Source organism: Coregonus lavaretus (assembly GCF_964263955.1).
Source record: "Coregonus lavaretus genome assembly, chromosome: 6".
In the NCBI taxonomy this organism is placed as follows: Eukaryota; Metazoa; Chordata; class Actinopteri; order Salmoniformes; family Salmonidae; genus Coregonus; species Coregonus lavaretus.
In genome coordinates this window covers 42,634,506-42,660,238 of record NC_139993.1, presented here as the reverse complement: position 1 = coordinate 42,660,238, position 25,733 = coordinate 42,634,506, and the positions used below count along the sequence as shown (strand labels likewise).

The window sequence follows — 25,733 nt, the reverse complement described above, 5'->3', positions numbered from 1 at the left end:
GAAGAGCAACAAGATGGAGGGGATGAAGTTACCTGTCAGGACTTATTTAACACAACTTACATTTTTATTACTGGACTGGTCCTCACCATCCGAAGAGTTGGAGAGCTCCTCTGCACTCGAATGGATGGTTTCAAAGTCCTCTGTGTCCATTGAAGGCAAACACCGTTTGGTCCAGCCTAGAGAAATAGAGCACACAGAAAGAAGACATGGTCCTGTTAACCATTCAGTTGACGAGAAGAAGTGAACACGTTAGTTTTAAGACATGGCATTACACATCCACTGCTTTGCAAATCTACCCTTTACACATAAGCATTGCACATTCTGAAACATTGATACTGACAGTCAAAGAAGGTGTGAAGAAGTTGGAAATATCTAAAAGACACAATGCAAGAAACCAATCGAAAAGGTCCCACATACAACAAGACACTCAATGGCAAAAAAAATACAATTTAAAAAAAACCTAAACCAGCAAAATGGGAAAAGAAAAATACATCATAGTGTGACTTTTCCATCAATAGATTACCTGGTTGAGAAGTGGACCTAGGCACGGCTGAATCAGTGCTTGTGGTGCCTTTGTGTCTGCTCGCAGCAGGGATAGCACTGCGTAATGTATCTGGGAGGAAATTAGCTCTTTACAGACCACTGGGATGCCATTCTACATCACACTGCAGGAAATTGATATACGCATGCAGAAATAAATTAAGGAGCCATCATTGCTCCACAGCCACACTGACTCATTACCAACAACATTGCACTGCTAATGTGAAGTCATCTTGTTCAGCACTTGTTGTGCCAAACTAATACATATACCATGCATCACACTGAATCACAACGGAGCAGGCAAAACACACGCACACACATCAACTCACCAAAATGCAAAGCAGTCACCATTAACAAAGACAGGGCTGAACATGCACAGATCCACAGCATACTGTGAAGCTATAGCTACCTTCATAACCGAATGGTGTTGGATCACTCTTTATCTCATGTCTTTTGGTCTTTTTAACATGAGTTGAAGGAGGACCTGTCAGGGGCAATGAATGCATGGTGGAAGCGTTAGTGGAAAATTAGATCTATTGAGACAGTGAAGCAAAATCCATTTTATTGTACATCCTCAGTTTTCATTGCTCTTAAGTTATTGAAATGCTTGATTAGGAAGAAGAAAGGAGGGGACTATTGGCAAAATGAAGTTCTCATCTAAATTCCAACAACAATTGCACTTGCTTTGCAGCTCTGAATGTCACCCCACATTCCAAATATCAGCTTTTCAAAATTCACATTTGATTACTATGGTTTCTCAAAAAAAGACTATTTTTCCTTTTTGTTTCATTTCTGAGAAGGACTGATTTTATTCATGCATCTCATCAATTTCATGAGTTTCATAAATGGGTAGGACTTGTTGAGAAAATTACCTTTTTCTCATTACCTTAGCTGACTCCTTCTTTCTACATCTCTAGCTCTCTCTCCCTTCCCTTCCCTCTCTCTCAAAGAGCCCCCTCACTAACCGGTCTGTACCTGCTCTCAGACACTTTAAAAAGTGTGATGGCAACGGGAGGAGAGAAAAAAAGAAAGCGAAAGACCGCAGGCAATCAGGTACCTTTTGTGCGTCTGGTGGCGGAGACACTGATAGAGGAGGCTAAAGAGAAGCGCCGTGTGACATCTGTCACCTTAGATGGAGGCTCGGCTGTGAAAGGCAGGGCAGGGTTAGCAATTAGCTGGGCAGAAGAAGATGAGGGAGGGAGGGAGGGATGGATGGCACAGGAAGGCAAAGAGAAGCATTTTAATGGCAAGACTGGCAAGGCTAAAGGAGCATATTGCTTTGAGGATTCCTGCCTTTTCTCTGGATTGACTTCTGATCTGATACAAGACTTGGTGATAACTGTCACTGTTGATTCCTCACTAAACACTGTCCAGCTTAAAGGGATAGTGTGACATTTTGGCAATTAAGCCCTTTTTTCTACTTACCCAGAGTCGGATGAACTCATGGATAGTATTTTTGTGTCTCTGCATGCAGTTTGAAGGAAGTTGAAGCATGCTAGCTGTTCCTGTAGACTTCCAGTCATTGCGCTAATGCTAGTTAGCAATGGCTCCAGAAACTACCTTCAACTTCCTTCAAACTGCACGCAGAGACTTAATTGCCAAAATGTTGCAGTATCCCTTCAAGTTCATTCATTTCTCTTAGTTGTATCAAATTAGTGAGTTCAAACAGGCAGGCGGTTGACTGTGGGACTGAGAAACGTGCAATGAATGGAGGAGACACAAGGAAGCGCAGGATGATAAAGACAAATCGTGGACATTGAGAGTGGGTGGCGGCTTCCTCACAGGCGCATATTAGAAACCGATGGGCGGGGTATGCTAACAAGATTAAATCTATCGGCAACTCAAGTTCACAGCGAGGCATTACCTCGGCAGGCCAATAAGTACAAAAACATCACCCCCTCAGTGTCCATTTCTCTTCAGCTAGCCTGCTCTGCTCGCCATCATGAATGGACCCAACTACACAATATTAGATTATCACCATACAAATGATGACATAGTATGCACAGTAATGTACAGTCATTTTATTGCCCACTTACAAACCACAAGACCCCTGTAATAGCACCAAAGTGGTAATAGAATAATAATGAAATAAACCCATCTCCCTGCTCAATTGGTTTGTTTAACTAAAAGCAATATCATGTTTGTTGTAAAATATATCAGATGTAGCTAATCAGGCTATCAGTATTGTTATTAAGGATGTATTATGTGGAGAAAAACCTTGAATCAAACCATCCTCTTAAAAAAATGTTAATACGCTTTTAAATGTCAAGAGCATTACAGGCTGACATTTACTAAGGCTGCCTGTCTGCGAATTTAGCCTTCATGCGTTTTCATTGCCTGGACGCCAAGGTCGTTCTATACTCCCGAAAATGTGAAATCCCATTGTTCTCTAGACATACTAGTATTTGGAAAATTCAAATCAAATAACATTTTATTTGTCACATGCTTCGTAAACTACAGGTGTAGACTAAGGGTGAAATGCTTACTTACGGGTCCAACAATTTCCAACAATGCAGAGTTAAAGATAAAGATATAAAATAAAAAGATTGACACAAGGAATAAATACACAGTGAATAACGAATAACGAGAAAAAATAACATGGCTACATACAGGGAGTACTGCACCGAGTTGATGTGCAGGGGTACGAGGTAATTGAGGTAGCTATGTACGTACAGTGGCTTGCGAAAGTATTCAACCCCCTTGGCAAATTGTTATATTTTGTTGCCTTACAACCTGGAATTAAAATGGATTTTTTGGGGTTGTATCATTTGATTTACACAACATGCCTACCACTTTGAAGATGCAAAATATTTTATATTGTGAAACAAACAAGAAATAAGACAAAAAAAACTGAAAACTTGAGCGCGCATAACTATTCACCCTCCCCCAAAGTCAATACTTTGTAGAGCCACCTTTTGCAGAAATTATAGCTGCAAGTCTCTTGGGGTATGTCTCTATAAGGTTGGCAAATCTAGCCACTGGGATTTTTGCCCATTCTTCAAGGCAAAACTGCTCCATCTCCTTCAAGTTGGATGGGTTCTGCTGGTGTACTGCAATCTTTAAGTCATACCACAGATTCTCAATTGGATTGAGGTCTGGGCTTTGACTAGGCCATTCCAAGACATTTAAATATTTCCCCTTAAACCACTCAAGTGTTGCTTTACCAGTATGCTTAGGGTCATTGTCCTGCTGGAAGGTGAACCTCCATCCCAGTCTCAAATCTCTGGAAGACTGAAACAGGTTTCCCTCAAGAATTTCCCTGTATTTAGTGCCATCCATCATTCCTTCAATTCTGACCAGTTTCCCAGTCCCTGCCGATGAAAAATATCCCCACAGCATGATGCATCATGCTTCAATGTGGGGATGGTGTTCTCGGGGTGATGAGAGGTGTTGGGTTTGCGCCAGACATAGCGTTTTCCTTGATTGCCAAAAAGCTCAATTCTAGTCTCATTTAGCTTTTTTCTGGCCACTCTTCCGTAAAGCCCAGCTCTGTGGAGTGTATGGCTTAAAGTGGTCCTATGGACAGATACTCCAATCTCCGCTATGGAGCTTTGCAGCTCCTTCAGGGTTTTCTTTAGTCTCTTTGTTGCCTCTCTGATTAATGCCCTCCTTGCCTGGTCCATGTGTTTTGGTGGGCAACCCTCTCTTGGCAGGTTTGTTGTGGTGCCATATTCTTTCAATTTTTTTATAATGGATTTAATGGTGCTCTGTGGGATGTTCAAAGTTTCGGATATGTTTTTATAACCCAACGCTGATCTGTACTTATCCACAACTTTGTCCCTGACCTGTTTGGAGAGCTCCTTGGTCTTCATGGTGCCACTTGCTTGGTGGTGTTGCAGACTCTGGGGCCTTTCAGAACAGGTGTATATATACTGAGATCATGTGACAGATCATGTGACACTTAGATTGCACACAGGTGGACTTTATTTAACTAATTATGTAACTTCTGAAGATAATTGGTTGCACCAGATCTTATTTAGGGGCTTCATAGCATGGGGTGAATACATATGCACGCACCACTTTACCGTTACTTATTTCTTAGCATTTTTTGAAACAAGATTTTTTTTTCATTTCACTTCACCAATTTGGACTATTTTGTGTATGTCCATTACATGAAATCCAAATAAAAATCCATTTAAATTACAGGTTGTAATGCAACAAAATAGGAAAAACGCCAAGGGGGATGAATACTTTTGCAGTTTATTAAGTGGCCAGTTTATTATGTATGGTTCACTCCTCCAGACAGTGAGTCACATGGCCGTGGTTTGCTATATAAAGCAGGCAGACATGCTTCGAGGCATTCAGTTACTGTTCGATCGAACGTTAGAATGGACAAAATGAGTGGCATAAGCAACTTTGAGCGGCAGTTCCAGTATCTCAGAAATGGCCGGCCTCCTGGGCTTTTCACGCACAACAGTGTCTTGGGTTTACAGAGAATGGTGCGACAAACAAAATATATCCAGTCAGCGGCAGTCCTGTGGGCGAAAACAGCTTGTTGATGAGAGGTCGAAGGAGAACGGCAAGAATCGTGCAACAGTGGTGTAAAGAACGGCATTTCGGAATGCACAACTCGTCGGTCCTTGTCACGGATGGGCTATAGCAGCAGACGACAACATAGGGTTCCACTCCTATCAGCTAAAAACAAGAAGAAGCGTCTCCAGTGGGCAGGCGATCACCAACACTGGACAACTGAGGAGTGGTCCGACGAATTCCGGTTCCTGTTGCGTCCTGCTGATTTGGCGTAAGCAGCATGAGTCCATGGCCCCATCCTGCCTGGTGTCAACGGTACAGGCTGGTGGCGGTGGTGTAATGGTGTGGGGAATGTTTGCCTGGCACACGTTAGATCCCTTGATAACAACTGAGCAACGTTTCCATTCCCCGGAGAATTCAGGCTGTTCTGGAGGCAAAAGGAGGGTCCGACCCGGGACTAGATGGGTGTACCTAATAAACTGGCCACTGAGTGTATATGTAGGGGTAAAGTGACTAGGCAACAGGATAGATAATAGATTGATCTGTAGCAGCAGCGTATGTGGAGCAGGAGCAGTAGCAGCAGCATATGTGGTGAGTGTGAAAGTGTGTGTGTGTGTGTGTGTGTCTGTGTGTGTGTGTGTGTGTGTGTGTGTGTGTGTGTGAGTGTGAGAGTGAGTGAGTGAGTGTGTGTGTGTGGCATCAGTGTGCATGTTATGTGTGTGTGGGCGAATGTAGTGTGTGTATGTGTGTGTTGGGGTGTCGGTGTAAGTATGTGTGAGTGTGTGGGTAGAGTCCAGTGTGTGTGCATAGTCAGCGCAAGAGAGTTAGTTAAAAAAAGGGTAAATGCAGGTAGTCCGGGTAGCCAATTGATTAGCTATTTAGCTATCTTCTTTAGCAGTCTTATGGCTTGGGGGTAGAAGCTGTTTAGGGTCCTGTTGGTTCCAGACTTGGTGCACTGGTACCACTTGCCGTGCGGTAGCAGAGAGAACAGTCTATGGCTAGGGTGGCTGGAGTCTGACCATTTTTTGTGCCTTCCTCTGACTCCGCCTGACATACTTTACATACACTAGTTCTCTGCTCTGAGCGAAAGTGCCTGTGTGTATTAGCAGCACTGCCTGCGGCACAAGGACATGCAGAGTAGCAGGCTAAGGATAATGAACAACAATGAGAATGAATGAGAGTAGCTGAAGTTGTTTACAACACAATGAGTGGGACCTCTTCAAAGAGGGGATGAAGCCAATATCATGAGTCAGGATGGAGTGTTGGTGGAGATAAGGACAGGGTGAGCAGGTCAATGGAGATGTCATGGCTTCTTTACCTGAGGGAAGAGACCTTCTATTGGAGAGGCCCTGCAAGGTGAAGCGCTTTCTAGCAAGAGCAGCATTGTGGTCAGGGTTATTAGTTGCAGAAGCCTCAGCTAGGGAGGGAAAGGGAGAGGACAACGGTAAAGGAGGAGGCAGAAGCAGAGGGTAGAGAGAAAGCCTGAGGGATATGGATACCATGACAACCCTGGACATTTTGGAGACCCCTATTCAATTTCCTGGAGCCTTTCACCATATAGACTAACCTGATCCCTGATTGATCCCTCTATGCTCCATCAACAACACAACCTGCATTAGGAAGAGAAGAGTCCTCCACAATCATGCTGGAACTGCATGGGTATAAGGATTTAGACACCTGCCAATGCCAAAACTAGAAGACAGTTTTACACTTTTTCAAAATGGACAGCTTGTCTTGTAGTATGTGTGATTTCAAGGACACGTTAACTACCTGCCCTGGAGGACCACTCAAAATGTCCATATTATCTTGTACATAATTATCACCTTCTGATTGTGAGAACACAAAATAATCACAACTTCCAGGTTCACCTCGTCTCACACCTCTGACAAAGCTTCCAAACAGAGAGATGTCAACGCAGCTGCTGCTTCTCTCCTCTGAGGTTACTCTGGCCTTCTGGAGATCTTGAGATTAGAAAATTATTCAGAGCTTTTGGATCACTATGAGAGAGAATATAGTAGACTCTGACTGAGAATGGAAAAGCCTTCAGTCAGACTATCTGAGCGTGGTATATACCGTACCGTTGGCAGAATCTAACAGCTGGTCAGACTAAACCCAGAAGACTGCGGAGGTTTAGTGGGAGGTGTACTAGTGGGACTACAGTATTTGGGGTCATGACCTCTGGAGTGGGTCCTGCTGACCCAATAAGGAAACAGTCCCAATCAGGGAAATGGTTGGCATCAGTTATATATGTGTCAAAGCTAAAAAGTCCCACCAGACCACAGTTCAAAACTCATTGTAGTCAAAACCGTACTATACTGCAGTTGTGTAACTGCATGAATAATGTAGACATTAATTTTTAGTATAAGGTTGGTACTGAAAAACACCATTGCTCAACCCTACAACAGCTTCTGTAATATTAATTTACCACAGAGGAGAAGGGGAGAGATTTCATAGATTTCCTCTGTGAGTCTGTGGTGGGGGTAATAAAGGCCCTCATGCACCCAGGACTAAGCACCTGTCGGATCCACTTACTCCTAGAGCCAGTGACGTCCAGCCACTGACCACATCCAGAGACAAAGAGCAACTCTCCTCTCCTAACCACCACCAGCCGCTCCTTGGCAGACTACCGTTAGCCCAGGTCCCTCTCACTGTGATGCAGCAGCACTCTGCTGCCGGGCTCTACACAGCATGAAAACGTACCCAATATCTCATCCTCATCTGCCAGTGTAGTGTATGTAGTGAGCGATCAGAGGGGAGTGGTGGTGAGGGGTTGGCTTGGGTTGATGCCGAGAGAAACAGAAAGAGAGTTGGAGCCAGTAATAGTTAGAGCCCAGATAAAACATCCCAGCTAATTGTGCCATCATTGTGGTGTCTTTCATAATGCCATTATGGGATGATTTGTACATGGAAGATCCTGCCTTTTGTTTCCAGTCAGCGGAGCTGAGTGGATGCTGGTTTGGCAGGGCCTGGGGCCTGGCGGGGGCTGGCTGCAGCTGTGTGATCTCTCACCTCGTTTCTGTCTCATGTTGGGGCTGGGGTTGCTCCTCCTGAAGCCTGTCTCTGGGCTAGACGAGTCCGACTGCCTCAGGGCCATTTTGCGCATGTTTCTGAGCGGAGGAGAGGAGAGATATAGAACAGTCAATCACACAGGCACTGTAGAAGCGTTACATTCACTATCCTTGAGAGCATCTGTGCGGTGCTGCCATTCAATCACACGACATGATGAAAACGTTGGGAGACGGAGTACTCTACCTCATGGGAGCATGATACACATTCTCAGTGATCTTCTGATGGAGTTGGCTCGCCTCTGTGAATGGAGAAAAGAAAATGGTATTGGAATAGAACGTAGATTTATTTTCAATGGAATGACAGGGATATTAGCTTAGGTTAAATTTACATAAAAAGATCAGTGAGGTGAATTTGTTGGGTATGCAAGTGTGTGTGTGCGCGCATGTGAGTTTGTTGTTTGGTGTTTGCATGCTTGTGTATGTCACACTGTGTGTAGGACTGTGTGCGAAACCTGCAGTGAAAAGCAGGTTGATAAACCTACAGTGAGGGAAAAAAGTATTTGATCCCCTGCTGATTTTGCACGTTTGCCCACTGACAAAGACATGATCAGTCTATAATTTTAATGGTAGGTTTATTTGAACAGTGAGAGACAGAATAACAACAAAAAAATCCAGAAAAACGCATGTCAAAAATGTTATAAATTGATTTGCATTTTAATGAGGGAAATAAGTATTTGACCCCCTCTCAATCAGAAAGATTTCTGGCTCCCAGGTGTCTTTTATACAGGTAACGAGCTGAGATTAGGAGCACACTCTTAAAGGGAGTGCTCCTAATCTCAGTTTGTTACCTGTATAAAAGACACCTGTCCACAGAAGCAATCAATCAATCAGATTCCTAACTCTCCACCATGGCCAAGACCAAAGAGCTCTCCAAGGATGTCAGGGACAAGATTCTAGACCTACACAAGGCTGGAATGGGCTACAAGACCATCGCCAAGCAGCTTGGTGAGAAGGTGACAACAGTTGGTGCGATTATTTGCAAATGGAAGAAACACAAAATAACTGTCAATCTCCCTCGGCCTGGGGCTCCATGCAAGATCTCACCTCATGGAGTTGCAATGATCATGAGAACGGTGAGGAATCAGCCCAGAACTACATCATCTTGTCAATGATCTCAAGGCAGCTGGGACCATAGTCACCAAGAAAACAATTGGTAACACACTACGCCGTGAAGGACTGAAATCCTGCAGCGCCCGCAAGGTCCCCCTGCTCAAGAAAGTACATATACAGGCCCGTCTGAAGTTTACCAATGAACATCTGAATGATTCAGAGGAGAACTGGGTGAAAGTGTTATGGTCAGATGAGACCAGAATCGAGCTCTTTGGCATCAACTCAACTCGCCGTGTTTGGAGGAGGAGGAATGCTGCCAATGACCCCAAGAACACCATCCCCACCGTCAAACATGGAGGTGGAAACATTATGCTTTGGGGGTGTTTTTCTGCTAAGGGGACAGGACAACTTCACCGCATCAAAGGGACGATGGACGGGGCCATTTACCGTCAAATCTTGGGTGAGAACCTCCTTCCCTCAGCCAGGGCATTGAAAATGGGTCATGGATGGGTATTCCAGCATGACAATGACCCAAAACACACGGCCAAGGCAACAAAGGAGTGGCTCAAGAAGAAGCACATTAAGGTCCTGGAGTGGCCTAGCCAGTCTCCAGACCTTAATCCCATAGAAAATCTGTGGAGGGAGCTGAAGGTTCGAGTTGCCAAACGTCAGGCTCGAAACCTTAATGACTTGGAGAAGATCTGCAAAGAGGAGTGGGACAAAATCCCTCCTGAGATGTGTGCAAACCTGGTGGCCAACTACAAGAAACGTCTGACCTCTGATTGCCAACAAGGGTTTTGCCACCAAGTACTAAGTCATGTTTTGCAGAGGGGTCAAATACTTATTTCCCTCATTAAAATGCAAATAAATTTAAAACATTTTTTACATGCGTTTTTCAGAATTATTTTGTTGTTATTCTGTCTCTCACTGTTCAAATAAATCTACCATTAAAATTATAGACTGATCATGTCTTTGTCAGTGGGCAAATGTACAAAATCAGCAGGGGATCAAATACTTTTTTCCCTCACTGTATGTGTTTCAATGCCAGGCGATAAAACAGGAGAAATCCCAGGAGTCACATAAGCCACAGGAGAGTCTGTGGACCAAAACAGTGCAATCATACCTGAAGCCATAGACCAAAACAGTGGTGCAGACAGAATGGAAGCCACTAATCCGTGTCTTTAAAGGCCCAGTGCAGTCAAAATGTGATTTTCCTGTGTTTTATATACATTTCCACACTATGAGGTTTCAATAATGCTGTGAAATTGTGAAAATTATGATAAAGCCCTTTTAGTGTAAGAGTTGTTTGAAAAGACTGGCTGGAATTTCAGCCTCTTTTGGTGTGATGGAGTTTTGGCCTGCCTGGTGACATCACCAGGGCAGGCGATAAATTAGTTAATAGACCAATAAGAAAGAGAGTTACAAACCTCTCTGCCAATAACAGCTAATTTTCAGTTTTCCCCTCCCCACTCAGACCACTCCCAGTCCTAGCAAAATTCTTGCTTGAGAAATTGCTCTTTGCTAAGAAGCTATTTTTGTTTCTTTTTGACCATTTTAATTGAAAACAATCACAGTAAGGTACTTTATTGTTAGCCAGAAATTATTTGATATTGAGATCAAAATGGCTGCAGTGGACCTTTAACAGGAGGACAGGACAGTTGACTGCCAAGGCCCAGGGGAGGAATCAAATCAAACAGCTGCAGCCTGTAGCCGCAGTGCAAGCCACTGCTGAAGCTGGATTGTCTGTAAGCTGGCCTTGTCCTGCTATTACACAAACCCCACGTCGCTGGGCTTTTTAATACCGCACACAGTGGCTTATCTTGTGTGCTGCTCTATGTTGCTACGTGCTGACCTCCCCTCCCCCCGCTCGCCAGCAGAGACAGGCGTAAATCACCTCCAACCCTCCAGCAGGCCAGAGCCTCTTTCTCTCACTCTGCTTCATATGTGGGCTGCTATGTTATTACTCAGTCACCTCACACACACACACACATCCTCTCTCTCACACACAGCTTGTCAGTCCAGCCGAGTGTAGACAGCGCAGAGGGTCGTTTTCCTGACTGTCAGGATCTTCAGAGCGGAACAGTCGGCGATTGATGCATACTGCTGGAGGGCGGCGGAGGGAGAGGAGTGTGTGAGTGAGTGGACTGTACCGTCAGGGTCAGGAATGTGTTCTCAAACAGTTGTCCACCTCCCTCCCCTATCTCTATATCAGCTCTCCTCCAACACTGGATAACACCCCCCCCCCCCCCCCCCCCCCTCCCACTGCTTAACATTCACATCAGCATTCTGACAGGGTTCAGGGCTCTGTTCAGGTGTCTAGTGCTGTATGAGAGAGAGGGTGGTTTGAATATGCCTAGAGAGAGAACCCCCCCACTGTATACCTCTGCAAGCTTCAAGCTGGCCCGTCAGAACTTTTCGGATCTCTGACACCCACATGTTCTTCACATCCATGGAGGGAGCCTGTGGAGACACACAAACACACAGTCATACATATAAATATACACACACACTCTACAGCCTGTCTCACACCAGACAGTGGATGTTTCTGTGAGAATGAAGTCTGAGGGGGGCTACTCTTCATAGGGCAACACTGCCACCCAGTGGTCAAAGGGAGAAACTCATACAGAAAAGGCATTTGTCTCAAGAGTGAGAGATACAGCACATTCAGAAAGTATTGCAAACATTTCTAAAAAAACAGTTTTTGCTTTGTCATTCGGGGGTATTGTGTGTAGATTGATGAGGGGAAATAAACAATGTAATACATTTTAGAATAAGGCTGTAACGTAACAAAATGTGGAAAAGGTCGAGGAGTCTGAATACTTTCCGAAGGCACTGTATTTGGAATTCTTTAGACAATAACTTGTAATATCAAAGTGTTTTGGAAGTTTTTTTTTTACACAGAAACTATATGGACATGTACCTGAATGATATAGACTTCCTCTCTGCCGTTATACCAGACCTCAAACTTCTTAATGTCTCCTTTGACATTTTCTGTGATTCCCACTGCACTCATCTGAAACAAAGGCAAGGCTGTGGTTAACAACAGTGACGGCTTTATATTTTATATTTACACCGCTGATTCACCTTGTATTCTTCCAATGTGAACTGCTACAGCTTTTTTTTAACAAGCTGAAATGTGTCTTTTCACTTCTATTGAGCGATGAGTGGAATTACTCATTGATTACATGCACACTAGCCAGCGAGTGGGAGAAGAAAACAAGTTCAAAGGTTTCTTCAAGAAAACAAATAGTTGTTCCAGCGTCCCAGTGATGAAAGGGTCCTGTCATCGTAGGGCCCTGTTTACTGCCTTGATTTTTCATACGTCCAGATAAGCTTGAATTGAAATATGGGGAGTGACAGTGAATACCAAGGATCTCAGGGGTCTGAGATAGCCACTGTAAAGTTTTCATTTGAGGCGGGGGAACTTAGTGTAGGATAGTGGGCAGTATGGCCCTACAGTCAAGCAAATGGACTTAGCACATGCTTTCTTGTTCAAATTTCAGGTCAGAAATGGTTCCCTTACATAAAAGGTGATGTTTGTATATACACACAGGTTATGTTTGTCCAACAAGAACTGATCCCACCAACCGACCTCACCTTTAGTGAGTGCTTGAAGCTATAGGAGGGTGACGGCTTCTCGTCCGTGGTCTCCTCCCGCTTCTTACAGAAGAGCAGCATCTTGTTGTAGAGGAACAGGTGCCTCTGCATGGGCTTGAAGCGGGCCAGGTCCTTCACCTTGCTGTGGCCCTTCTTGTGGTCCGTCCACACGTTGAACGAGCCCTGCCTCAGGAGCTTCCCCAGCTCACTAAGGTTTCCCTGGGGGGGTGAGAGAGACACACAGAGGCCATCAGTCCCACATGCTGGCACATATAGTGGCTTGCAAAAGTATTCACCCCCTATTTTTTTGCCTTACAACCTGGAATTAAAATAGATTTTTGGGGGGTTTGTATCATTTGATAAACACAACATGCCTACCACTTTGAAGATGCAAAATATTTTCTATTGTGAAACAAACAAGAAATAAGACAAAAAAAACAGAAAACCTGAGCGTGCATAACTATTCACCCTCCCTCCCCCCCAAAGTCAATGCTTTGTAGAGCCACCTTTTGCAGCAATTACAGCTGCAAGTCTCTTGGGGTATGTCTCTATAAGCTTGGCACATCTAGCCACTGGGATTTTTGCCCATTCTTCAAGGCAAAACTGCTCCAGCTCCTTCAAGTTAGATTGGTTCCGCTGGTGTACAGCAATCTTTAAGTCATACCACAGATTCTCAATTGGATTGAGGTCTGGGCTTTGACTAGGCCATTCCAAGACATTTAGATGTTTCCCCTTAAACCCCTCGAGTGTTGCTTTAGCAGTATGCTTAGGGACATTGTCCTGCTGGAAGGTGAACCTCTGTCCCAGTCTCAAATCTCTGGAAGACTGAAACAGATTTCCCTCAAGAATTTCCCTGTATTTAGCGCCATCCATCATTCCTTCAATTCTGACCAGTTTCCCAGTCCCTGCCGATGAAAAACATCCCCACAGCATGATGCTGCCACCACCATCCTTCACAGTGGGGATGGTGTTCTCAGGGTGATGAGAGGTGTTGGGTTTGTGCCAGACATAGCGTTTTCCTTGATGGCCAAAAAGCTAAATTTTAGTCTCATCTGACCAGAGTACCTTCTTCCATATGTTTGGGGAGTCTCCCACATGTCTTTTGGCGAACACCAAACGTGTTTGCTTATTTTTTTCTTTAAGCAATGGCTTTTTTCTGGCCACTCTTCCGTAAAGCCCAGCTCTGTGGAGTGTATGGCTTAAAGTGGTCCTATGGACAGATACTCCCATCTCCGCTGTGGAGCTTTGCAGCTCCTTCAGGGTTATCTTTGGTCTCTTTGTTGCCTCTCTGATTAATGCCCTCCTTCCTGGTCCGTGAGTTTTGGTGGGCGGCCCTCTCTTGGCAGGTTTGTTGTGGTGCCGTATTCTTTCCATTTTTTAATAATGAATTGAATGGTGCTCCGTGGGATGTTCAAAGTTTCTGATATTTTTTTTTATAACCCAACCCTGATCTGTACTTCTCCACAACTTTGTCCCTGACCTGTTTGGAGAGCTCCTTGGTCTTCATGGTGCCGCTTGCTTGGTGGTGCCCCTTGCTTAGTGGTGTTGCAGACTCTGGGGCCTTTCAGAACAGGTGTATATATACTGAGATCATGTGACAGATCATGTGACACTTAGATTGCACACAGGTGGACTTTATTTAACTAATTATGTGACTTCTAAGGTAATTGGTTGCACCAGATCTTATTTAGGGGCTTCATAGCAAAGGGAGTGAATACATATGCACGCACCACTTTTCCGTTATTTATTTTTTTGAATTTTTTTAAACAAGTTATTTTTTTCATTTCACTTCACCAATTTGGATTATTTTGTGTATGTCCATTACATGAAATCCAAATAAAAATCCATTTAAATTACAGGTTGTAATGCAACAAAATAGGAAAAACGCCAAGGGGGATGAATACTTTTGCAAGGCACTGTACAGTACACCCTCTATACATCTATACAGCCTAGCCATGCAGTCTCTCTCCGCCCGATTAGTCAAACTCATTTACGGCAGGATGTCCTAGAACCTTCCCTTTAGCCCACTCTAAGATAGGCAACAAACTGATTTTTCACACCCTTAAACTCCATCCGAGTCAAACTGACCTCGAATCCTGTTATGGCAATCTGATGCATGGAGTCATTGACAGATTTGATGATGTCCAGCATGGTGGCCAGGGCCTCCTCCAACTCAGCAGTACCCTCCTGGTTCTTACTGCATTTCAGCATCTCCTAGAGGGGGAACAGAGCCGGTGAGGACAAAGTGAAGTCGGATAAATAATGTATCCTCAGTGTTTGGCTTACTCCTACGCTAACAACAGACCAAGGCTAAGAGTGAAGCCTTTCCAACCACACAGGCTACTGCAAAGAAACCACTCTGAGACCAACAGCCACTTGTACTATTCAATATCCATTCAGCTGTGTCTTTTCAGCGACATGGCTACAGGTACTGACCTCTCTGTGTGGGGGGTTATACAGCAAGATAACAAGGTGCACTAGGCATGAGAAATACATACAGTACCAGTCAAAAGTTTGGACACACCTACTCATTCAAGGGTTTTTCTTTATTTTTACTATTTTCTACATTGTAGAATAATAGTGAAGACATCAAAACTATGAAATAATCATGTAGTAACCAAAAGTGTTAAACTAATTTTATATTTGAGATTCTTCAAAGTAGCCACCCTTTGCCTTGATGACAGCTTTGCACACTCTTGGCATTCTCTCAACCAGCTTCATGAGGTAGTCAGCTGGAAACCATTTCAATTAACAGGTGTGCCTTGTTAAAGTTAATTTGTGGAATTTCTTTCCTTCTTAATGCACTTGAGCCAATCAGTTGTGTTGTGAAAAGGTAGGGGTGGTATACAGAAGATAGCCCTATTTGGAAAAAAACCAAGTCCATATTATAAGAAGAACAGCTCAAATAAGCAGAGAGAAATGACAGTCCATCACTACTTTAAGAGATGACGGTCAGTCAATCCGGAAAATTTCAAGAACTTTTAAAGTTTCTTCAAGAGCAGTCACAAAACCCATCAAGCGCTATGCGGAAACTGGCTCTCATGAGGACCGCCACAGGAAAGGAAGACCCAGAGTTACCTCTGCTGCAGAGGATAAGTTAATTAGAGTTACCAGAAATAGCAGCCCAAATAAATGCTTCACAGAGTTCAAGTAACAGACACATCTCAACATCAACTGTTCAATCAATCAATCAAATTTGATTTATAAAGCCCTTTTTACATCAGCAGATGTCACAAAGTGCTATACAGAAACCCAGCCTAAAACCCCAAACAGCAAGCAATGCAGATGTTCAGAGGAGACTGCGTGAATCAGGCCTTCATGGTCGAATTGCTGCAAAGAAACCCTACTAAAGGACACCAATAAGAAGAAGAGACTTGCTTGGGCCGAGAAACACGAGCAATGGACATTAGACCGGTGGAAATCTGTCCTTTGGTCTGGAGTCCAAATTTGAGATTTTTGGTTCCAACCGCCGTGTCTTTGTGAGACGCGGTGTGGGTGAATGGATGATCTCTGCATGTGTGGTTCCCACCGTGAAAGAATGGAGGAGGAGGTGTGATGGTGTGGGGGTGCTTTGCTGGTGACACTGTCAGTGATTTATTTAGAATTCAAGGCACACTTAACCAGCATGGCTACCACAGCATTCTGCAGCGATACGCCATCCCATCTGGTTTGCGCTTAGTGGGACTATCATTTGTTTTTCAACAGGACAATGACCCAACACACCTCCAGGCTGTGTAAGGGCTATTTGACCAAGAAGGAGAGTGATGGAGTGCTGCATCAGATGACCTGGCCTCCACAATCACCCGACCTCAACCCAACTGAGATGGGATGAGTTGGACCGCAGAGTGAAGAAAAAGCAGCCAACAAGTGCTCAGGATATGTGGGAACTCCTTCAAGACTGTTGGAAAAGCATTCCAGGTGATACTTGAGACTTCCAATCAGATTAGCCTGAAATAAGTGCTCTGCATGTTAGTCCAAAGAGCATGTGTGAGCATAGTATCTGTTATCTGTGTGTTGATGTAGAAGGCTTGATTGTATGGTGCTAAGGTGAGAGATTTGACCTCCGTGATAAACTTGCCTTGAGCATCAGCTGGTACTTGGTGATCCTCTGCACAGGTTTGAGTAAATAGGCATCCAGGGAGAGTTTGTGGTCCAGCTTCTTCTGACATTCCTGCAGTAACAAACATTTACATTTACATTTTAGTCATTTAGCAGACGCTCTTATCCAGAGCGACTTACAGTTAGTGAGTGCATTTTTTTTTTTTTCATACATCAGAGAATGTTTCTAGTTGCAATCATTTGTGTTAAGTCAATGTTATCATTTAAGTCATCCAAACAGAACATTTAAGTTTGTCCAATGACATGTTGCTTAATGTAAACTGACACCATTATATAGTAGAATATAATATCATAACCATGTCAACACAGAGACACACAGGGAATGGGAGTCACCTGGAAAAACAGGCTGTCGCCACACTGTCTCCACAGTGCCTCTGATCGGGGCTTGTTCTGACAGTATTTCTCATAGATCTGCAGCTCTTCTTTCTGGAGAGAGACACACACAGAGACGTAGCACTGCAACACACCGTAACAGCACAGTAACGGCCTTCAGTTTCCAAACACACAAGGAACTCACCCTTTTCAAAAAGCAAGTCCCCAACAACTCTGGCCTTTCCATGCAATTTTCAAGCTCTTTGAAAAAAGTCCTGCGAACAAGGAATAAGTCAACTCAATTAAAATGTTCACCACATTTCCTGTTTGCCCTTTACAAGGCACATAAAGTATAACATTGGATACAATTGCATAGCAACTGCACATTCCGTTACATCACAGCACTTCTGTTCGGAATGTCTGTGATGTTAGGGAAGCCGGAGATGCCGGTCTGCTGGAGGTGGGGCAATTTATTTCTCTCCTGATGGTTACCTGCAGGTAAAACTATGGAACCTAGTTGTAGCAGGGACCTCAAGGGTTGCTCTATTTCCTGGTGTGAGTGAACTTAGCAGTCGGGCAAGTTCTTTTAACTGAAAACAACAAAAAGGTAAGGAATTCCAGTAAGCCTAAAACGGGACCATGTCTATATTCCCTAAGTCCTAGGTTCCCTCAGACCCATGTTCCCTCAGACCCATGTTCCCTCAGCCCCATGTTCTCTCAGTTCCCATCTATGTTCCCCTTAGCCCTGTGTTCCCTCAGCCCCGTGTTCCCTCAGCCCCGTGTTCCCTCAGCCCCGTGTTCCCTCAGCCCCGTGTTCCCTCAGCACCGTGTTCCCTCAGCCCCGTGTTCCCTCAGCCCGTGTTCCCTCAGCCCCGTGATCCCTCAGCCCCGTGTTCCCTCAGCCCGTGTTCCCTCAGCCCCGTGTTCCCTCTGCCCCATGTTTCCTCAGCCCTATGTTACCTCAGTCCTATTTTGTAAACCAGGGGTCAGCCACCCAAATGAGAGGAAGAACCTTATTCTCTCAATATCTAGTATTTTTTGGAGGTGCACGGAATGTACCCCTGTTTAAGAGAGGAAAAAACAAAAAGAGGGACATTATAAACAAAAACTTGATGTTATGTGAAAACAAATATTTTACATAGGGGTAATTCCAAGGAAACAGAATGATGCTGAGACTCAGATTCTTCACTTTAAAAAGTCTGTCAAACAAAATCCAATGATTGTTTAACTTTGCAAACTATACAACTCTATGCACAAGGACTACTTTTTTAACAATCTCCTATGAACATTTTACAAAAACACATTTACTTGAAGAACAGTGCAGATGCAAAGTTTGGTAACAGAATGACGGATTGTGCTATTTATTATTTCATTCTGTTACCAAACTTTGCATCTGATCTCTACTTTAAGTAAATGTGTTTTTGTCAAATGTTCAGTGGCCATTGTTAAAAATAATCATTGTGCATATTGTATGGTTTCTTTGACATACATTTTGAGTCTCAGCATCATTCTGTTAATGTGGGATTGCCTATAGCGTATATATTTTTCACATCCTTTCACAGGTCTTTTGGTGAGTTGATCCACTGTTGCGTGAATGAATAAATAAGGACCATCAATAACAGATCAGATGCATGTGTATTGATTGTAACATATTGCTTTTGTACCTTGCATAGAACTGCTCCGATAAAGCATTACATTTATTTTTACTTGAGTAGATGCTGAGATAAAAATACAAAAATCTCAGAAAATGCAACTGCTGTAATATTGACAAAAGGTCATAGTGATTTAACATATTCAGTAGGTCATATAATACCCTTACATATTTGTGTAGATGCTTAAATAATCCTAGTTTTCTACGTTGGCACAACAAGAATTTGTGCCAATTTTGATTGAAATTGTGTCAGTGGGTACTGAGGGCTGAAGGAACATAGGGCTGAGGGAACATAGGGCTGAGGGAAAATGGGTTGAGGGAACATGGGTTGAGGGAACATAGGGCTGAGGGAACATATGGCAGACTGCCCTAAAACTGATCTTTCTGGTTCAACCCCATTGTTTAAGTTAGGGATGGGCAACTTTGATGGGGTGGGGGCCACAAAAAACTCTGCATACCCACATCCATACCTACACCTGCAATCAGAGCCGGCCTTATCCTTTTGGGGGCCCTAAGCTAAAAAATCAATAATTTAATATGACATCTGATTGATCCGCGGGTCACCAGTACCTAGCATGCTTGCTAGCACCCACACGAGGGTAAGGCTAGCGTGGTGAGGTGGAATAGAAGTGCTAGTTAATAGGTACTGTCAGCCGTGAGCGGCGCGTCAAAATCTTGAAAATAGAACAAAGAGTGTCATTTTAAGCTCGAGCAGTGCAAGCGTCTCGTGGAGCTGGCGCACTCACGCCCAGGTTTCATTGAAATGAATAAGAGCGTCTCACGCTCGGCAAAAGTTACACGTCCTTTGTAGCAGGCCAGTAAAACAGATGTTTAATCAAGAGACCAACAAGTTAAGGCATTTCTGTGTGTTTTCCCATTTTCGGGCAAGTGACCATAACTTTCGGGCAACCAAAAAATACTGCTGACTTGGCCGCTGGGAAAGTGCCTTTCAGGTTCAATGCAGCCATTTAAAAAAAAATTGATCTCATAAGCAAATCATTTCTGGGTAACAATGAAGTAGTGTTTCTGGTCACAGGTTCAGGAATGGCTGAAATATCAACATATCAAATTACTTTATTCTTGCTATGTAACTACTATAAAATATATAGAGTACTAGTCAAAAGTTGACACACCTACTCATTCAAGGGTTTTTCTTTATTTTTACTATTTTCTACATTATAGAATAATAGTGAAGACATCAAAACTATGAAAGAACACATGGAATCATGTAGTAACCAAAAATATATTTGAGATTCTTCAAAGTAGCCACCCTGTGCCTTGATGACAGCTTTGCACACTCTTGGCATTCTCTCAACCAGCTTCGCCTGGAATGCTTTTCCAACAGTCTTGAAGGAGTTCCCACATATGTTGAGCACTTGTTGGCTGCTTTTCCTTCACTCTGTGGTTCGACTCATCCCAAACCATCTCTATTGGGTTGAGGTCGGGGGATTGTGGAGGCCAGGTCATCTGATGCAGCACTCCATCACTCTCCTTCTTGGTCAAATAGCCCTTACACAGCCTGGAGGTGTGTTGGGTCATTGTCCTGTTGAAAAACAAATGATAGTCCCACTAAGCCCAAACCAGATAGGATTGCGTTTCGACGGCAGAATGCTGTGGTAGCCATACTGGTTAAGTGTGCCTTGAATTCTAAATAAATCACAGACAATGTCACCAGCAAAGCACCCCCACACCATAACACCTCCTCCTCCATGCTTTACGGTGGGAAATACACATGCGGAGATCATCCGTTTCACCCACACCGCATCTCACAAAGCCACGGCGGTTGGAACCAAAAATCTCAAGTTTGGACTCCAGACCAAAGGACACATTTTCACCGGTCTAATATCCATTGCTCGTGTTTCTTGCCCCAAGCAAGTCTCTTATTATTGGTGTCCTTTAGTAGTGGTTTCTTTGCAGAAATTTGACCATGAAGGTCTGATTCATGCAGTCTCCTCTGAACAGTTGATGTTGAGATGTGTCTGTGACTTAAACTCTGTGAAGCATTTATTTGGATAACTCTAATGAACGTATCCTCTGCAGCAGAGGTAACTCTGGGTCTTCCATACCTGTGGCAGTCCTCATGAGAGACAGTTTCATCATAGCGCTTGATGGTTTTTGTGACTGCACTTGTGACTGCACTTGTGACTGCACTTGAAGAAACTTTCAAAGTTCTTGAAATGTTCCAGATTGACTGACCTTCATGTCTTAAAGTAATATTAATGATGGACTGTTGTTTCTCTTTGCTTATTTGAGCTGTTCTTGCCATAATATGGACTTGGTCTTTTACCAAATAGGGCTATCTTATGCATACCCCCCCCCTACCTTGTCACAACACACCTGATTGTCTCAAATACATTATGAAGGAAAGAAATTCCACAAATTAACTTTTAAGAAGGCACACCTGTTAATTAAAATGCATTCCAGGTGACTATCTCATGAAGCTGGTTGAGAGAATGCCAAGAGTGTGCAAAGCTGTCATCAAGGCAAAGGGTGGCTATTTGAAGAATCCTTGAAGAACACTTTTTTGGTTACTACATGATGCCATATGTGTTCTTTCATAGTTTTGATGTCTTCACTATTATTCTACAATGTAAAAAATAGTACAAATAAAGAAAAACCCTTGAATGAGTGTGTGTGTCCAAACTTTTGACTGGTAGTGTATATATATTTTTTAAAGCCATGTAAAATGTGTGTAGAATGTACATGTAACAACAAAAGAAAAAGCTGTAATAACAATGTTTATTTTTGTCCTCCGAAGAGGGGGCCCAAAAAAAGAAAAAGAAAAGAAACAATTAAGTACCTTACTGTCATTGCTTTCAATTAAAATGGTTAAAAAAAAACGCTAAACTCAAATCACATTTTATTTGTCACATTCTTCGTAAACAACAGGTGTAGACTAACAGTGTAATGCTTACTTACGGGCCCTTCCAACAATGCAGAGAGAGAAAAAATTATAATACGAGGAATAAATACACAATGAGTAACGATAACTTGGCTATATAATAATAATATGCCATTTAGCAGACGCTTTTATCCAAAGCGACTTACAGTCATGCGTGCATACATTTCTTTTTTGTGTATGGGTGGTCCCGGGGATCGAACCCAATACCTTGGCGTTACAAGCGCCGTGCTCTACCAGCTGAGCTACAGAGGACCACCACAGGGTACCAGTACCGAGTCGATGTGCAGGGGTACAAGATAATTGGGGTAGATAATAAACAGCAGATGTGATGAGTCAAAATAGGTAGTGAAAAAAGGGTCAATGCAGATAAATAGTTAATCAATAGCTACCTGGATTAGCTAACTATTTAGCAGTTTTATGGCTTGGCGGTAGAAGCTGTTCAGGGTGCTATTGGTTCCAGACTGCATCGGTAACGCTTGCCCTGTGGTAGCAGAGAGAACAGTCTATGACTTCGGTGGCTGGAGTCAGACATTTGTTAGGGCCTTCCTCTGACACCGCCTGGTATAGAGGTCCTGAATGGCAGGGAGCTCGGCCCCAGTGATGTACTGGGCCGTACGCACTACCCTCCATAGCGCCTTGTGGTCGGATGGCAAGCAGTTGCCGTACCAAGCGGTGATGCAGCCAGTCAAGATGCTAACAATGGTGCAGCTGTATAACTTTTTGAGGATCTGAGGGCCCATGCCAAATCTTTTCAGCCTCCTGAGGGGGAAGAGGCATTGTCGTACCCTCTTCACAACTGTGTTGGTGTGTGTGGACCATGATCATTCCTTAGTGATGTGGACACCGAGGAACTTGAAGCTCTCGACCTGGTCCTCTATAGCCCTGTCGATGTGGAAGAGGGTGTGCTCGGCCCTCCTTTTCCTGTAGTCCACAATCAGCTCCTTTGTCTTGCTGACATTAATGGAGAGGTTGTTGAGGTCTCTGACCTCCTCACTGTAGGCTGTCAAACATCGTCATTGTCATCGGTGATCATGCCTACCACCGTCGCGTCGTCGGCAAACTTAATGATGGTGTTGGAGTCGTGCGCGACCACGCAGCCGTGGGTGAACAGGGAGTACAGGAGAAGACTAAGCACGTACCCATGAGGGGCCCCCGTGTTGAGAGTCAGCGTGGCGAATGTGTTGTTGCCTACCCTCTCCACCTGGGGGCGGCCTGTCAGGAAATCCAGGATCCAGTTGCAGAGGGAGGTGTTTAATCCCAGGGTCCTTAGCTTAGTAATGAGCTTTGAGGTCACTATGGTTTTGAACACTGAGCTGTAGTCAATGAACAGCATTCTCACATGTGTTCCTTTTGTCCAGGTGGGAAAGGGCAGTGTGGAGTGCAATAGAGATTGCGTCATCTGTGGATCTGTTGAGGCGGAATGGGAATTGGAGTGCATCCAGGGTGTATGAGATGCACTTCATAGCTACAGATGTGAGTGCTACGTGGCGATAGTAATTTAGACAGGTTACAATGGCGTTCTTGTGCACATGGACTATGGTGGTCTGCTTGAAACCTGTAGGTATTACAGACTGGGTTAGGGAGAGGTCAGTGAAGACACTTGCCAGCTGGTCAGCGAATGCTCTGAGTACACGTCCTGGTAATCCATCTGGCCCTGCGGCCTTGTGAATGTTAACCTGTTTAAAAGGTTCTACTCACATCGGCTACAGAGAGCGTGATCAAACAGTCGTCAGAACAGCTGGTGGTCTCATGCATGGTTCAGTTTTGCTAGCCTCGAAACGCATAGAAGGTATTTAGCTCATCTGGTAGGCTCGCGTCACTGGACAGTTTGTTGCTGGGTTTCCCTTCGTAATCCATGATAGTTTGCAAGCCCTGCCACATCCGACGAGTGTCAGAGCCGGTATAGTAGGATTCAATCTTGACGCTTTGCCTGTTTTATGGTTCGTTGGAGGGCGTAGTGTAATATCTTATAAGCGTCCGGAATAGTGTCCCGCTCTTTGAAAGCAGCAGCTTCTTACCAAAGAGCAATTTCTCAAGCAAGAATTTAGCTAGGACTGTCTGGGAGTGGTCAGAGTGGGGAGGGAGAAACTGAAAACTATCTGTTATTGGCAGAGAGGTTTGGAACTCTCTTTCTTATTGGTTTATTAACTAATGTACTGTGTGGTGATGGCACCAGGCAGGCCAAAACTCCATCCCACCAAAACAGACAGAAATTCCAGGCGGTCTTTTCAAACAGCTCTACACTAAAAGGGCATTAACATCATTTTCACAATGTCACAGTATTATTCCAACCTCATAGTGTGGAAATACACTGCTCAAAAAAATAAAGGGAACACTTAAACAACACTATGTAACTCCAAGTCAATCACACTTCTGTGAAATCAAACTGTCCACTTAGGAAGCAACACTGATTGACAATAAATGTAACATGCTGTTGTGCAAATGGAATAGACAACAGGTGGAAATTATAGGCAATTAGCAAGACACCCCCAATAAAGGACTGGTTTTGCAGGTGGTGACCACAGACCACTTCTCAGTTCCTATGCTTCCTGGCTGATGTTTTGGTCACTTTTGAATGCTGGCGGTGCTTTCACTCTAGTGGTAGCATGAGACGGAGTCTACAACCCACACAAGTGGCTCAGGTAGTGCAGCTCATCCAGGATGGCACATCAATGCGAGCTGTGGCAAGAAGGTTTGCTGTGTCTGTCAGCGTAGTGTCCAGAGCATGGAGGCGCTACCAGGAGACAGGCCAGTACATCAGGAGACGTGGAGGAGGCCGTAGGAGGGCAACAACCCAGCAGCAGGACTGCTACCTCCGTCTTTGTGCAAGGAGGAGCAGGAGGAGCACTGCCAGAGCCCTGCAAAATGACCTCCAGCAGGCCACAAATGTGCATGTGTCTGCTCAAACGGTCAGAAACAGACTCCATGAGGGTGGTATGAGGGCCCAACGTCCACAGGTGGGGGTTGTGCTTACAGCCCAACACCGTGCAGGACGTTTGGCATTTGCCAGAGAACACCAAGATTGGCAAATTCGCCACTGGCGCCCTGTGCTCTTCACAGATGAAAGCAGGTTCACACTGAGCACGTGACAGACGTGACAGAGTCTGGAGACACCGTGGAGAACGTTCTGCTGCCTGCAACATCCTCCAGCATGACCGGTATGGCGGTGGGTCAGTCATGGTGTGGGGTGGCATTTCTTTGGGGGGCCGCACAGCCCTCCATGTGCTCGCCAGAGGTAGCCTGACTGCCATTAGGTACCGAGATGAGATCCTCAGACCCCTTGTGAGACCATATGCTGGTGCGGTTGGCCCTGGGTTCCTCCTAATGCAAGACAATGCTAGACCTCAGCAGTTCCTGCAAGAGGAAGGCATTGATGCTATGGACCGCCCGTTCCCCATCCAATTGAGCACATCTGGGACATCATGTCTCGCTCCATCCACCAACGCCACAGACTGTCCAGGAGTTGGCGGATGCTTTAGTCCAGGTCTGGGAGGAGATCCCTCAGGAGACCATCCGCCACCTCATCAGGAGCATGCCCAGGCGTTGTAAGGAGGTCATACAGGCACTTGGAGGCCACACACACTACTGAGCCTCATTTTGACTTGTTTTAAGGACATTACATCAATGTTGGATCAGCCTGTAGTGTGGTTTTCCACTTTAATTTTGAGGGTGACTCCAAATCCAGACCTCCATGGGTTGATACATTTGATTTCCATTGATAACTTTTGTGTGATTTTGTTGTCAGCACATTCAACTATGTAAAGTATTTAATAAGATTATTTCATTCATTCAGATCTAGGATGTGTTATTTTAGTGTTCCCTTAATTTTTTTGAGCAGTGTATATATACTGTATATATGATGGGATGGGATGTATAGACATTATGGACAGTATGTGGATAGAATATTTAGTATATCTGTAGAATACATAGGGTAGAATAGTATATATACAGCAATAGTTGAATAGGATGGCATTGACTAAAATACAGTATATACATACGAAATGAGTAAAACAGTATGTAACCA

At 44.2% G+C, this 25,733-nt stretch overlaps 1 protein-coding gene across 1 annotated transcript in view; it reads right to left on the bottom strand.

The window, feature by feature from the left end:
• mcf2l2 (MCF.2 cell line derived transforming sequence-like 2) overlaps nucleotides 1-25,733 on the bottom strand; it is a gene marked incomplete at its 5' end in the record, with an annotated part of 138,962 nt that overhangs the window by 8,329 nt on the left and 104,900 nt on the right. The window contains 14 exons of the mRNA XM_084164037.1: nucleotides 61-176; nucleotides 524-613; nucleotides 950-1,024; nucleotides 1,598-1,684; nucleotides 6,329-6,427; nucleotides 8,020-8,117; nucleotides 8,263-8,317; nucleotides 11,510-11,588; nucleotides 12,049-12,141; nucleotides 12,726-12,944; nucleotides 14,814-14,939; nucleotides 16,804-16,896; nucleotides 17,178-17,270; nucleotides 17,362-17,431. Coding sequence (XP_084020163.1) covers nucleotides 61-176; nucleotides 524-613; nucleotides 950-1,024; nucleotides 1,598-1,684; nucleotides 6,329-6,427; nucleotides 8,020-8,117; nucleotides 8,263-8,317; nucleotides 11,510-11,588; nucleotides 12,049-12,141; nucleotides 12,726-12,944; nucleotides 14,814-14,939; nucleotides 16,804-16,896; nucleotides 17,178-17,270; nucleotides 17,362-17,431 — 1,393 coding nt within the window. The remainder of the gene's footprint in view (nucleotides 1-60; nucleotides 177-523; nucleotides 614-949; nucleotides 1,025-1,597; nucleotides 1,685-6,328; nucleotides 6,428-8,019; nucleotides 8,118-8,262; nucleotides 8,318-11,509; nucleotides 11,589-12,048; nucleotides 12,142-12,725; nucleotides 12,945-14,813; nucleotides 14,940-16,803; nucleotides 16,897-17,177; nucleotides 17,271-17,361; nucleotides 17,432-25,733) is intronic.